Source organism: Epinephelus fuscoguttatus, linkage group LG7, assembly GCF_011397635.1.
Source record: "Epinephelus fuscoguttatus linkage group LG7, E.fuscoguttatus.final_Chr_v1".
NCBI classification, from domain to species: Eukaryota; Metazoa; Chordata; class Actinopteri; order Perciformes; family Serranidae; genus Epinephelus; species Epinephelus fuscoguttatus.
This window is the reverse complement of record NC_064758.1, coordinates 46,032,569-46,048,182: the sequence shown is the minus strand read 5'-3', so window position 1 is coordinate 46,048,182 and position 15,614 is coordinate 46,032,569. Positions and strand designations below refer to the sequence as shown.

Genomic DNA, 15,614 nt, shown 5'->3' with positions numbered 1-15,614 from the left:
AAGTTATGGGTTCTTGAGGCAAATGTGTTCCTCATGAGGAGAGGCATCTCTGTGCAAAGTTTCATGTCTCTACCACATACGGGGCATGAGATATGCCCATTCAAAGTTTGACATTTCAATGGGTTGCTATAGCGCCCCCCTTTGGCCAATTGATGTAATATTGCTTCATTGGCATCCTCCCATGACCCTCTACCACTGTGCCAAATTTCACATGGATTGACCAAGTCAGTGAGGAGAAAAACATGGAACACACACACACACACACACACACACACACACACACACACACACACACACACAGAGTTTTCCTCATTATATAGTAAGGTAATGAATCAAATATAAATAACAATAAATAAAACAAAGTAAAAACAAAACGTCTGAAACTTTTTCAAACTTTCATGTTATTAACATGTTTGATAACAAAAGAATAAAATAAACAACACAGTAACCATGGAGACAGACCAGCTGTTTGTCATGACGTTACTTTTATTGCCGTATCTTAGTCGGTGAATGAGCACAGTGATCACAGTGACTTACAGCATGACGACCCTCGCAGGGGTCAGAGGTCAATGAGACACAGTGACATCATCAGGGCTCAAAGTTAACTCGTACATCATCGATGACTTTTTTTTTTTTTATTTTAGCTGGTGACTCGTTAATGTGGAGCCCCGAGTGTCGTTAGTACACAGCTACTCATTAATGAAGCTACTTTAATCACCTTTAATTGATCTACAGTTATGGATGGAAGACTGAAGGTTCACAGGAAGTCACAAGAGACACACTTACAACAAAAGTGATGGACGGCGAGATGAATGAGGTCACCGTGGAGATGAGTTTGGGCTGGAAACACAAGTTTTGTTCTCTGGAAGCTCGAAACAGATAAAATATAAAACACAAAAATCTCTGATGAGAAACTGGTCGACGTCAAAGACTCTTTATATCAGACTGAAAAGACCTGACGACAACTCTGTGGGCCGACTACAGTTCCCATGATGCTTCAGTGGATGTTCACAGTAAGTATACTATCAGCGAGGTATGCTGACGGTTTTTATTTTATTGTGAGTTCATTTTTCGTTAAACACAACGTTCTTTTTTATCGTTTGTAATTTAGTTCATTTAATAGTTTATCTGATGTTTGGATGTTTTTCAGATGTTTTTGTGAAAGATGCGTTTCCTGTCAGTGACGTGTTTCCTGTTTCCTGTCAGTGACGTGTTCGTTGTCGAGCTCTGTGTGTTAAAGCCGGCGGCGGTGTTTCCGGCCCAAACACAATAGATGGGAGTTCCCACCGGAGGAGAGCGCCCCCTGCTGGTTTCACTGATCCAACTTCAGCTTCCCAAAGGACTTAAAGGTAAGAAACTTATTTAATGTCATGATTATTGATTTAGCTTTTTAGGAGCACCAGCGCTAAAACTGTCGAGAGACAAAAATAAAAAAACAAACAAAAATCATCTTTTTCCCTTTAAGCTTGCGTTTTTGTTTTTTATTTTATTTTTGGAGGTTAAAAACACTTTGGCAATGTTTTTGGCTAAAAAAATCACTGAAAATATTTTTAAAAAATATCTAAAAAAAAAAAAAAGAAAATCCTCTACAGCAAAATGAAGCTGAAATAAAAATTAGAATTTCATAAAAAAAGCTGTGAGAGAAATCTACTCTGAACAGCGAGACGCTCTCTGACGGAAACCAGCTGATGGTGAAGTTCGTCAGACAGAATCGATGATCAAAACAGCCGACAGACAGACGGATGGACGGACAGACAGACAGGTGGATTCTTTAGACTCGTTTGGTTTTTAAAGTTTCAGGGATTCACATATTGGAGGCTGTCAGCAGGATTTTAGAAACACTAAGGTCAAATTTGCTGAAATCGACTCCCTGACACCTGAAGAAATATTTGACTTTCCACCAAAATAAATTTTTAATTCTTATTGTTTTTAATTTTATTCATTTATTTATTTGTGCAGTAACATTTTGATCATTTTTGTCTCACTAAATTTTGTCTGGAAGCTGTGCAGAATAAAAGTCTGAGAGGAGAAACACAAAATTTTAGATTGTCGTCTATAAACACTGAATAAAGTTTTTTCACAGCCCTGCAGCTCCCCAACTATTTTGTGCAAGACACTACAGAGTAAAGCTCTCGACTCTTTGCATAGCTCAGCTGTCAGAGTCTGAGACAGACTGGTGATGCCTTCACTGACAGGTAGACTTCGTGTAGACAGATGTGTGGACGTTATTAAAGACCTGAAGGTGTTTGTTTCATTAAAGAAGTTTTCTGTGACTGCGACACAGAGTCACACAGCACAGAATAAAACAGGAAACATATGTGAGGTTACAGCGCAGCGTTTAGCCTGATAAACAAAAAGTTTAGTTTTTGACAAAAAGGTCTTTTTCTCTTTTCACAGTATCCAAATTAAAAAAAAAAAATCTTAAAGAAGTGACTCTGGTAAAGACGTTTATTCATATGTATCAGTGGATGTTTTGATAATCTGATGATTAATTTAATTAATGTGATTAAAGTCTGATGTCAGTCTGTCTCCACACTGAAGAATAAAAAACATTCAAACCCTTTTTAAAAGCATCGTCAGCGATCATCATCAGTCCGTCTGTCTGTCTGTCTGTCTGTCTTTCTGTCTGTACCTGCAGAGGCAACATGCTCTTTTATTTTGTAATTAAATATAACTTCCTGTCTCGGCGCGGCGGCTTTGGATCAACGATTCTGTCACAAGATGGGTTTTTTTGTGTTTTTTTTTGGCAGGAGAGCACAAAGACAAAATGACATGAAACATCAGTTTTTTTTTCTAAATGTACATTTTGGGTTTTTTTCCAAGATGTTTTTTTTAAATGTATATATATATATATATATATATATATATTTATATTTATATATTTCTTTTGTCTTAAATGGCTGCAGATTTTATTTCTTTATTAGCTTCCTGCTCTGACCCACCAGGCTCCGCCCACACGAGACATTTAGTAATGATAAAACTTAAAAAAATAAAAGAGTGTCAAACGTCAGTTTAATGTTTTTATAACTTTCTGCCTCGGGTTAGTTTGATTAGTGAAATATCATCATCTGATCTCTAATCTCACTACTTTTAATCATCAGTCATCATCTCTGTACGCCGTCACTTTAAATCCACTCACCAGACCAGCCAATCAGCTTCAGCTCTGCTCAACAGCCAATGACTAATGATCAATAATCACTGATTAGTCTGATTATTAAACTGTTTATTAACTGTCAAATCTTAAGTTCTCAGTTTAACTTCAAACTTCAAACGTCTTCAGTCCAAAAAGTTTCCACTCAGAAAATAAAGACGCTCCGAGCAGGAATCTTTTCTTTAAAGGAGCCGTCGGTCAGATTTTACTGTGACATCATCAGAGAAATAAAAAAAAGTTATGTTTTCAGCTTCGTTAAACTCGTCAGCAGTGACGAACTAACGTCCATTAAATTTGTGTTTAATCGCCTTTAATGACTTTGGCCGACGTGAGGCGGCCATGTTTGTTTCAGACACTTCTGATCAGCTGAGTCGCCCTGCAGTGTCCGATAACGTGATTGGCTGGTCTAGTTGTTCTTCATCATTCTGAGTCTTAATGAGCCAGCGGGCGCTCTGATTGGCTGAGAGACAGGATTTATACTGACACCAGATTGGTCTGTTTTTATTTGTAATTTGAGGAGACAGAGTGGCAGACTGAGCTGATTGGCTACAGAGACTCTCCATATATGGTCATGTCTCACATTAACTGCTTGTTGTCTGGAAGCTCCTGCTGACTGCTGGGAAATGGAGTTCTTTACTGTCCGCCACATGTTGTTGGTTTTAATTGAGGTAGCTGTTTTACTGCAAACTGTTGAGGTGCTTCACGTCTCCGTCTCATCAGACCGACGACTTTCTGATTGTTACAAATGGCAGAGTGACAGTTGGCAGTTTTTCAGCCTTTAAAACATTTTTATCTTTAAATTTAATCATCTGTCATAAAGGAGAAGATGTGCAAACTAATTCTTTCAAATGACACAGGCGGATAGAGATAGATAGAGATTTTTCCTTTTTGCTTTGGAATAAAAATAATAATTATGATAATAATTATGTGTGTGTGTGTGTGTGTGTGTGTGTGTGTGTGTGTGTGTTTAGGGGGGGGGGGGGGGGGTCAGAGGATAAAAAAAAAAATACTGATTTCCAGAAAAACACAGAAAAACAATCATCTAAAACTAAAACTCTTCAAACGCTTCAGCACTTTAAAAATTAGAAATCCAAAAAATAAAAAATAAAAAATTCCCTTTCGTGGTGTGTTCAGAGCCACAGGAAGCATCAGCATCACTGCATCGCAGCAAACCCGCCAAAATAAAAGCTCTGTCCCTCACTGCTTGTCCACGTCAGCCGGTCAGACACATTTAAAGGTCTCGCAGCACCAAAACACGACAACATCAGATTTTTAATTTCATCAGCCACAAATCGTGACACCTTCAGTCCAAAAGTTGAAACTTTCTGAAAAATTGTGTGAACAAAAAAAGTGTGAACTGAACTTCCTGCAGGTCAGATTTTCAGATTATTACATTTTCACTGGTGTTGGTGAGAACCTTTAAAGCTGCGACACGAGGCAGGCCGAGGATGGAGATGTTTCCAGAAACACTTCCCAGAATCCTCTCCTGTCTGCAGCCACGCCGCTAACAAGGCGTTTGCATAAAAAGCTAAAAGAAGTTATTTTGAAAGTCTGAATGAGAAGTGAGGTAGCCTGAAGCTCGTTGGTTGGTTGCAGCCGGTGTCGCTGTGGCGCTCGTGTTCGCCGACTCAGACGTGAACAAACAGCCAGAAATAATCATCATCATCATCATCATCATCATATACTGCATCAAATATAGATAACGCACAAAGATATCCAATATAGATCTGTCGTACTGTTTGTATCAGCAAAATAAAAGCCTCCACAAAATAAATCTCTGATTCATTTTACAATATGTAAAAGAAAACACCAACACGTTTCTTTTTCAAAGTGCCAGCGACATTATTTTACAACAATGTGCAAATGTATGAAGTTTTTCTATATTTTACATTCTGATCATGTTTCCCGTCATACTGTGTGGTTGCTAGGAGACAGAGTTGTAGACACGCCCCCGCAGACTGCTGATTGGTGGGATATGAAGCAGAGCCGAACGCGGGATGTCTTGTCATGCTCTGGGTTTGGCTCGTCGACCGTTACGGGCTCGAGAGTTAAGACAACGACGTAAGGCAACGTTTGGCATCAGGCTGAGTCCTCCGGCTCTCATCTCCGCACCAGCTGACCGCAGGTAAACACTGAACAACTTCTTCTTCTACCATTTGAATCAGTTGTTTCTCAGGCTGATGACGACTCTGCAACTAATGTTTATTTTCATTATTGATTAATCAGAATTTATTTTCTCCATTTACGATTTTGTCAATAAGAAAACAGCGAAACATCCTGCTGTGTCCAAAGTGACCAAACATCCAGAACTGTTCATGTCTCACAAAGAGAAGCATCAAATAAACAGTAGGTAGGTCAAAACCGTTGCTTATTAATTTCCTGTCCATCTAATTGTTGCAACTTCAGTGCCGACACATTTAGAAAATGTGATGACAATGTGGAACTGTTTTTAATTTACATTAAATAGAGATGCACCGATTTATCGGCTGAACGTCAGCAGTGTTTGATGTTTTTCTGTTGTGTCTCAGACTAGAAAGCAGGACTCCAGATTGGCAGTGTCCCGTTGTCCCATCGTCCTGACGTACCAGGTACAACAGGAGACATGTTTAGAGCAAACACAGATCATCCTCGAGACACTGTTGGGACAAAAGGACGCTGTAACGTGTTACCGATGCGTCCTATTATTTCCTCTAATGATGCTACAGCAAGAACAACAGACCTGTGTTCACGTCAGCAGGGAAGAGCTACTTTAAGTCAGCTGTTAGCAGCTAGTTAACATTAGCTGTTAGCAGCTAGTTAAAGTTAGCTGTTAGCAGCTAGTTAACATTAGCTGTTAGCGCCTAGTTAACATTAGCTGTTAGCGCCTAGTTAACGTTAGCTGTTAGCAGCTAGTTAACATTAGCTGTTAGCAGCTAGTTAACATTAGCTGTTAGCGGCTAGTTAACATTAGCTGTTAGCGGCTAGTTAACGTTAGCTGTTAGCAGCTAGTTAACATTAGCTGTTAGCGGCTAGTTAATGTTAGCTGTTAGCCGCTAGTTAACATTAGCTGTTAGCCGCTAGTTAACGTTAGCTGTTAGCAGATGGTGGCCAAAACTAACAGCTGACGGAGGTCACGCTGAGTTACGTTATGATGTGTTTATTGGGCGAAGCTAAATTATTAACTAATAATCATTAATATTTTCATGATGCGTTCAGTGTAATCTTGTAAAATGTAGGTTTTTATGATTTATTTAGTAAAAAGACTTTTGAAGCAGTTGTTTGAAAGGTCGTTCGTAAATGTGTGTAAATGTGAATTTGTGCTCATTTAAAGGAACGAAGGACTGAATGAATTTAAAACTCTTCAGCTATTTGTGTAATTTCCTTGTTTCCCTGGAACAAAGGGGGAATAAACAAACACAGAAAGACACACCAACAATTATTTTAATCATCAGTATTGACCCTGTTTCATCGGCGCATCTCTAACATGAACTTTTAGACGCATCTGTTCAGGATTCCATTAAACGAACATCTAAATCTTTAAATCAGTTTTGTGACGACGTCTGAACAGAATCTGGATTTTCTTGGACAGAAAAGTTTTTCAGAAGCTGACATGTTCTGTTTGTGTCAGCGTCATCACACACGAAGCAAACTGAGCTGCAGATGAGTTCGTCACGTGTTTGTCTGGCGGCCATTTTGCTGCATTTTTTACGAATCAAGTCCAAATCAAACTGAGCAACAGGAACAGTTTTTGGGTCAGCTGTTGAGTTAAAGACGAGATCAAAAAGTTTTATTATCAAATCTGTAATTTGACTTTTTATTTGAAACCAGGTTCTTTGTGTTTTCCTGCGAGGTGACGTGGATCAGCTGTAAAGGACAAGAGCGGGACGACCTCAGCGTTAGAGATGAACGGATGAATATGAGGCAGAGAAGAAGAAGAGTGAACAGGTTGGCAGCCTGGAGCGCTGGTCTCAGATCAGTCCTGCTCCGTTTGGCACTTGAGTCGATCCCCGGCGGGCGGGCGGGCGGGCAGGACGGGGGGGGGGCGGACACAGAACGAAGCCCGACCTTTGACCTGATTCTCACACAGGCCTGAAGCTCCTCAGGAGGAGGTCAAATACTGAACATGAAAGGTTAAAGGTCAGATCCACTGTGACCTCACATTTATTCTGAGAACGTTATTTTCTGTTTGTGTTCACAGACTGAACCTGGATCAGCTGCTTGTGGTCAAGATGATTTTGTTCCAGGTTCATCTGCTGATTATTTTCTCTGTTAATCGATCAACAGTATTGATCTGTGAAATATCACAACAGCCTTCTTTAAACTGCTGCTTTCCTTCAGAGCTTCTTGATAAATGAATTAACCAGTTCATCAAATGATCAAACTTGTTCCGGGTGGAGACAGCAAGTGGACGTTGAGTTGAGCTTATTGAGTCAAACATTTTGTTTCTGTTTGTTTATGTTCACAGAAAACTGCAAACTGGAGCTGAGCGTAAAAGATGAAGCTCAGGAGTCGCGGTCGAAAGCTTCAGGAACCAGTCAGTAGAAATGTTATTACCAAGCAGACTCTGCTGATTCAGGCTTCTCTTCAGAGCTGGATCACCTTCACAGAGTCAGTCAGTGAACACAATCTCAGAAACTGGACATAAAAATTCATTTTAAACAAAAATATAAAAACTGAAATTGAAAATGAAAAGTTTCCTTCTGATATCAGATCTGTTGTCGCCTGAGTGAATCAAGCCTCGGTGTGACTGTTGAAAACAGATCGGAGGTCAGCGGTCAGAGAACCACACGCTGCTCTGGGATCAGATTTAGGAGCTGGTGATTCACAGTTTTTAGCTTCAGGAGCGCACGAGCTGTGTCGATGTGTCGACACAAGCCAAGCATCAGGACGACGGTTTGAGTCAAACTGAATTTAGATCCGAAACAATCGGAGTCACAAACTGGCTGAAAGACGTCAGCTGGCTGATCTCAGGACTCCTGGCAGCGTGGTGAGTTCATGGACCGCTGGTTGCTCCTAACAGGAACATTCTTTTACACTTCAGTCCTGCCAACAAACTCTGAGTTTGTCTCAACGAAACTGGAGGAACGAACTCCAGGAATTAAACCCGGCCGCACGTTTGACTGAAGAGCAGAACGTTCTCTGAGGTTTTTAAGACCTCTGGGGATTTTCTGGGGGTCAGTCAGTCTGTGTGTCTACAACTCTGTCTTAATAAACAGCCATCACACACACACACACACACACACACACACACACAGACATACGTTACACACAGCCTGTTAAATTTGACCCACACCTTTAGACTTGCCTGTTGATCTGTTGATGTTTACAGTTGGTTTGATGATGAAGTCATGAAGCTGTGTGTGTGTGTGTGTGTGTGTGTGTGTGTGTGTGTGTGTGTGTGTGTGTGTGATGGCCGTCTCTCAGGTGTGTGTCTGCATGTCCATCCCGCCCACCACAAGACGAGACCGATGCTCTTCGTCCAACATGGAGGAAGCCCGACGTCCAGCAGCGTTTAGGGAATCTCTCGGACGTTCTTCTTCAGCTCCTCCAGGGTTTGTGAAACGTGACGAATGATATTTACATTTTCATGGTGAGAACCGGAGGAGTCGAGTCGAAGCCCTTTACAGTCCGAGAACCGAGTGATCTGCTGGTTTTAATCTCTACTTTAGTGGTAATCTGGGAAAAGGAAGCAGCTGTGATTATAAAACCCTCCTGGAGGAGCTGCTTTGTTCTTTTATTGAAAACTCTTTGTAGCTCTCGTGCCTGGTGACGTTTGAAGGAGCCGAGGACGACGACACATCCATCAGGTAATCCAGGAAGGAGCCAATTAATCAATCAATCAATCCAAGGCCGATGGATCACTGAGGTGTGGTACAGGGTGGAGGTGAATCTGGAGGTGCTGAGGTGTCGGCCATCTTGTCGCAGGTGGGATGGACGGAGATGGAGATGGAGCGCTGTGATTGGTGGCCTACATGACGCTCTCGAAGATGATGACCTTGTTGTCGTCGGTGCCGGGGGACAGCGAGCTCAGGGACTTGATGTCGGGGGCCATGTACTCCAGGTGATGGGCCCCCCACACCGGAGTGGTCAGGTGAGCCCAGCGCTGCAACACACAGCAGGACACATGAAGAGACACGCACAGGTGACACGTGACACACTAACTTGTTCTGATTTTTTTAAGCACTGGGGAGGGACTTATATTTTTTAATTTGGCTGGGGGGGGCACAAATTGAAATGGTTGCGTTTTCTGTTTATTTTACCACCAGTTTTTAAAGAAAACATGCGTGGGCGGGTTTGGAAGGCATGTTCCTTTTAAAATCACCAAAATTACACATTTATCAAAACCAAAAAATGTAAATTTAAAAAATATAATTAAAAATGTTTTCAAAAAAAATGTGAAAAATGTAAGTATGAGTATATTTTCTTTACAAATTGCCAGAATTACACCATTTACATCACCAGAAGCTGTATATTATAAAAAATTTTTTTACAAGAAAATAAAAAAATTCAAAAGAAAAAAATCATGCCTTCCAAACCCATGGGCAAATTTTCTTTAAAAAATGCCAAAATTACACCATTTATTACAGACAGAAACTGTAAATTAGAATTTAAAAAAAGGAATTTGATTTTTTTTTTTTTTTTTTTTTTTAAAAAGAAAAAAATTCAAATAAACAAAATCTAAAAAAGAAAAAGAAATATACCTTCCAGACCTATGAGTGAATTTTCTTTACTTTTACTTTTCTTTGAATTGCCAAATTACACCATTTATCACAGTTGGAAACTGTAAATTTAAAAAAAAAAACTAAAATTAAATCAAAATAAATTTAAAAAAAAATTTAATGAAAAAATCTTAAAAGAAAACATGCCTTCCAAACCCATGTGCATTTTTCTTTAAAAATCACCAAAACAACACCATTTATCACAGCCAGAAACTTGTCTGAGCTATAAATACTTCTCTATAAGTTATTTGAACTATATTTATGATATAGTTTTTGAGATTTTATGAGCAGAGTGCAAAGTTGTTTACATAGTTTGATCTACAGTAGAAATATGTCCTCAGTGCCTACATTGGTATTTTTAGTTAAAAACTAATTTATGGTGGACGGAGGGTCACGCATTTACTGCCAGTCAGCCAAGGGAAGGGTCACACCTCAGCCGCCCCGTCCTCTGATAAATAGAGAACACTCCCTTAAACAGTAACTGAGCCTGTGATCAGTGCAGAGAAGCACTCTCATCTTTACTGCAGCATAAGTTCTGATACCACAGTGTAGAAATGCTCTGCTACATGTAAAAGCCCTGCATTGAAAATGTTTCCTGAGTACACAAGTCAAGAAACTTGGAGCACCAAAGTTTAACTGAAAGGCTTCTTTTCTGTTTCAGAGTGTGTCCAGTGTGAGTGCTGACCTCTCTGAAGGTTCCCTTGGCTCTGAAGAGTTTGTAGAGAAGACTGACGGGGATGCAGAGCATGGAGGACAGAGCCAGACACCAGCCAATCACCTCGCCCCACCACGGGTACACGTACGTGTTGTTGTAGTTCAGCGGCTTGTAGTTCACCAGGTGGAACAGGAAGATGCCCTACAGACGACAGGACGGAGACATCGAGCATACAATAGGAGAGTTTTTGAAAAGTTTTTGGTAAATAACAGTTAACATTTTGTATTTCTTATATTTGTATTTTTAATGTTTTAGTCATCCATTTTCTTGAAATGATCTGGAGCCAGGTCTCTGTGGCTGCAAGCTAACAAAGGTCGTCTACATGTTTGTCTCCCCAACAGTGTGTCCCAGCTCCTCCTGGAGGACCCCGAGGCGTTCCCACGCCAGATGAGACATATAATCCCTACAGCGTGTTCTGGGTCGACCCCGGGTCTCCTACCAGCTGGACGTGCTCTGAAAACCTCTGAGGAAGGAGCCAGCGGGATCACCTGCCTCTGCTGGCTCCTTCTAACACCACAGAGCAGCGTCTCTACTCTGAGTGCAGGTCTGAACATCACTGCGTCCACACTGGTTGGTATGAACGTATCAGTCGAATGGTAAAAGTACGTTCATCAATGTGTTGTTGTTGTTTTTCTGTAGGACGAGTGGTCTCACCATGCAGACACACGGAGTAATGAAGGACCAGCACCACTTCATCCAGGGGAAAGGCCGGTAGCCAATCATACGAGCCACATCGTCCATGAAGCGGTCAGCACCTGCAACAAACGACTCAATCAGCGAGGAGCAGGCGGAGAGATGCTGCAGCAGTGTTAATGATGATGACATCACTGACACACAACACACAACACACAACACACAGCCGTCACTGTGGCCTGTTCTGATATTCAGCTGTGACTCTGTACGACTGGTGAGGTGAAAAAAGATTCTTTTGATTTACGACACTCTGACTTTTTAGTGTAGTATGTATTTTTTTTTTCCGATACAACACAGTAACATGTTTTTGACATATTATGCTATGACTTTTATTTCTGACATACTGTAGTTGGGTTTATTGATTTTGTTTGTTTTATTTTCTTGTTTGTTTTGAAATGATAATCCTGAAGAGATGCATCAATGAAGGAAATAACATGACTGAAAGTGAAGCACAAATCGCTGTGCAGCATTTTTGATGCCTCTTAATGTAAATTGTGCATCTTATATTTTATATGTTTTCATACATTTATTTGTATTGCTTTGTTGGTATTCTATCCAATGACTGTTTGTTTCATGATTCTTTGCTCGTTCCACACCATGCTATGAAATTTCAAATGATTCTTTTTAATGTTTTACTACAGTATGACATGACTTATGGATGTTTTATTTGGCAGACTACAAAAATTGACTTCTTAGGGGGAATATTACACTGACATTTTCAAAGACATTTATTTTGGAAGTGGAGCATTTTTGTATGCCATACCAAGACATTTTCTCAAAGATACTAATGGAGGGGACACAGAATACAGATATATTTTTACATTTATTGAATTCATTAGTTTGTTTTTCTTTTGTAACATTGATTTGTTTTGTTTTGTTGTCTGATATTTTGTTTGTTTTAAATAAATGTGTTCATGTATGGCTCCTACTTTATACTTAGAATTATATATTTTATATGATTTTTTTCAATTGATTTTTTGTACAATGTACAATAAATTTTTATGGACTTCCAAGACCATACAATGAAAAAATATATCACTTCTCAGAATTTCCTATTTTTCATGATAGTTTCTTTTTTTAACGTTTTTTTTTTTTGCCACGCTATAATTTCGGACGACATGCTATACTATGACTTTTTCATTACATTTTGGACAACATAGTATACTATGATGTTTTTTTCGTCATCCCATACTACAACTTTTTTTGGACATAATATACTATGTTTTTTTTTTGGTTTGTTTATTTTTGACATGCTAAAATATGGAGTTTTTTGTCATGCAATACTATGACGATTTTTATTTTATTTTGTGACATACTATCCTGTGACTTTTTTTATTACATTTTTTGACCTACTATACTATGACATGTTTTTGTTTTACTTTACTATGACTTCATTTGACACACAATACTGTTCTGTTTTTTTTTAAATACTTTGGTATGACTTTTTTTAGCACGTTATACTATGACGTTTTTTTTGTCATACTATACTAAGAAATAGTAACCTTGCTGATTTTCCAAAGCTTCTCTTCAACAGGTTTTTCACTGGGACCTGATCAGCAGTACAGAGATTCTCACACCTTTTCCTTCACTCTTATTTATTCTCAATTCAATCGATCCCTCCTTCCTTGGACAGACAAGCTTTCCTATGATGTACTGTACTTTGACATACTATACTACAACTTTTTCACTACAACACAGTGTGCTATAATACTTTGTACCATGAGACAGATCCTTTCACAGGCTGAACTGTGACCTTCATTACTGTAATATCATATGACGAAAGTATTCACACACCTATTTTAAGAAAGGATGCTTCGCTGACATACTTTACTGTGGCACACCATGCCAATACCTGAAACACTACACTCTGTGTTTGTGTGTGTGTGTGTGTGTGTGTGTGTGTTGAATACCGTAGACCCAGGCAACTACTATGCATTCCCAGAATGCTTGCCACAACAGAGTCATCCCACTAGCCGAGTAGTAGTCAAACAATTGGAAGACGTACATCCCTCCCTGCAGAGACAGAGACACAGTTCTGTGTTTAAGACGATAAAATGTTTGATTCACTGCAACAAAGTGAAGTGTGAAAGGTTTCCTGTTTTCTTTTAAGTTCAGATAGATGTTTCAATTTTTATCGCTGCCAGTTATCAATAATAAAAGCAGTTTCTGAAGTATTATTTTCACGTTCAGCAGGAAACAGACAGTCTGTAACTGACCTGCGTCACCATGGAGAGGTCAATAATGAAGCACAGTAAACAGCATATTGCCACAGAGATCTCCCTTTTGTAGCGATGGTAATGTTTTCCAGGAAACAGATCCAGGATTCCAGTTACGAAACCTTCCACCCCAACAAACTGGAGACACACAGAGAGGAAGACTCAGATATTAACAACTCAAACACATGAGACTTATTCCAGATGTATAAGACATAACTTTACTCAAATCCTGGGAGAAATTCTCATTGTAACAGCACAAGAGATTAACGAGGGAAAAAAAATGAAAGTATTTATTCTAAAACAATAAGTAAAAGAAAATGACTTCAGAAAATGTAAAAAAAAAACTTTATACATAAAGCATTTGAAACCTGGAGCGACATCACTTTTCTTGTGCTGCTTTCAGATGCCTTTAGCAAATATTTAAACCTTTGAACTCTGAGAAAATTGGTAAGAAATTGCAAAGTAAATAAACAAATAAACAAAAATTTAGATTTTTAAAAATATTTCTCAAAAAATGAAAAAAAAACCTCTGGAAAAAAGAAAAAAAGCTTGGGGAAAATCTGTTTATAATAATTCTTATTATTACATCTTAAAATTATGTTACAGAATTATCAAAAATGTTCAAGCAGTTTTTAATTTATGTCTTTTTACTAATTTCTTGCAAATTTTTGGGGTCATTGTGTGAAGCTTCTGGCAGCAGAAATGTTTAATATCTGTGAGCCAGTGAATGCACCATCAGAGCAGAGTCTCTCTGCTGCGTCACCACATGATAATAACGTAACTCTGATGATGATAATGAAGCAGAATAAAGCGATCTCTGACGTCATGACCAGGACTGAGAAGTATTGATCACCTGACTGTCGAGTCCGAGCAGCAGCAGCATGAAGAAGAAGAGCGCCGCCCACAGAGGAGCCACCGGCATCAGACTGACCGCCTTCGGATATGCAATGAAGGCCAGACCTGGACCTGAAGCACACACACAGCCAAACAACACACAAAGACACACACACACATGCATGCACATGTTAGATGTCTAATAATCTACAACACAGTTTTCTGTCACGTTTGTATTTTATGAGATAATCTTACTCCTGACTTTCTTTATGAACGTTTCATGTTTATTTGATTTGACAGATTTGATTGGAGTGTTTGAGGTGAACAGTGAGGCAGGAAGTTGGAATATTCATGTTTAACTTTATTAATATAATATAAATAAAGGACTTATTGAGTATTCACTTCTTCCTGCTCTTCTTTTGACATGAAATCTATAATTATGTTGTTTATTGAGAGTTTGTCGTTTGCTCAGTTTTGTCCTGTTTTGTTTTCTTACCTTTTTTCTTTTACACATTGAAAATGAAAATAAACTTAAACTTGCAGAATCATTGTTCCATCGTCATCCCAGATTGTGTTCAGATTTTATTTTATGTTGATTTAAAGGTCCAGTGTGTCAGATTCAGGAGGATTTAGTGTCGTCTATCAGTGAGGATTACAGATTACAGATTACAACCATCTGAAACTTCTCCTGGTCAGAATTCCTTCAGTGTTGATTGTTGAGGAGCTGAATTATCCTCAGAGGTCTCTTCCTCTCAGAAACACACACACCAGCTGATTCACACTCTGAAGAAAGACGTTTCATGGTACAAAAATCAGCGTATTTCCAACACTGCCTGCTGCAGACGGGTTTCTAACTACACGGCCAACGTGAAGAAAAATTGTTTAAATGTTCGATTTTACTTACTTTTCAATTTTACAACTTTTTGTCAAATACCACCATATTTTGTGTCGAGATATATATATATATGTATGTATATGGCTTCTTTTCTTGAAATATCACAACTTTTTTCTCGACCAAGTTTGACTTTACCCGACTTTCTTCCTTTTGGAAAACTACAAATATGTCATCGGGAGATATTCCAATTCTTTCTCTAAAATGTTTTGTCATTGGCCAACTTTTTTTCCTCTAAATATTTCGACTGTTTTGTCTCATTATGTAAACTTTTTTCTTGAAATATCACAACTTTTTTCTCGACCACGTTTGATTTTACCTGACTTTTTTTTTTCTTGGAGTATTCTGACTTTTCCCCTTAAAATATTTCTACTTTTTGTCAGATTATATGAAGACTTTATTTCTTGAAAAAATA

The 15,614-nt window shown here is 38.9% G+C and overlaps 1 protein-coding gene across 1 annotated transcript in view; it reads right to left on the bottom strand.

The window, feature by feature from the left end:
- Positions 1 to 466: 466 nt before the first annotated feature.
- Positions 467 to 15,614, bottom strand: part of slc6a8 (solute carrier family 6 member 8) — a 56,109-nt gene continuing 40,961 nt past the window's right edge. The window contains exons 8-13 of the mRNA XM_049582448.1: positions 14,327 to 14,439; positions 13,474 to 13,611; positions 13,168 to 13,270; positions 11,219 to 11,319; positions 10,535 to 10,705; positions 467 to 9,233 (exon numbers count right to left, since the gene is read on the bottom strand). Coding sequence (XP_049438405.1) covers positions 9,099 to 9,233; positions 10,535 to 10,705; positions 11,219 to 11,319; positions 13,168 to 13,270; positions 13,474 to 13,611; positions 14,327 to 14,439 — 761 coding nt within the window. The 3' untranslated portion in view covers positions 467 to 9,098. The remainder of the gene's footprint in view (positions 9,234 to 10,534; positions 10,706 to 11,218; positions 11,320 to 13,167; positions 13,271 to 13,473; positions 13,612 to 14,326; positions 14,440 to 15,614) is intronic.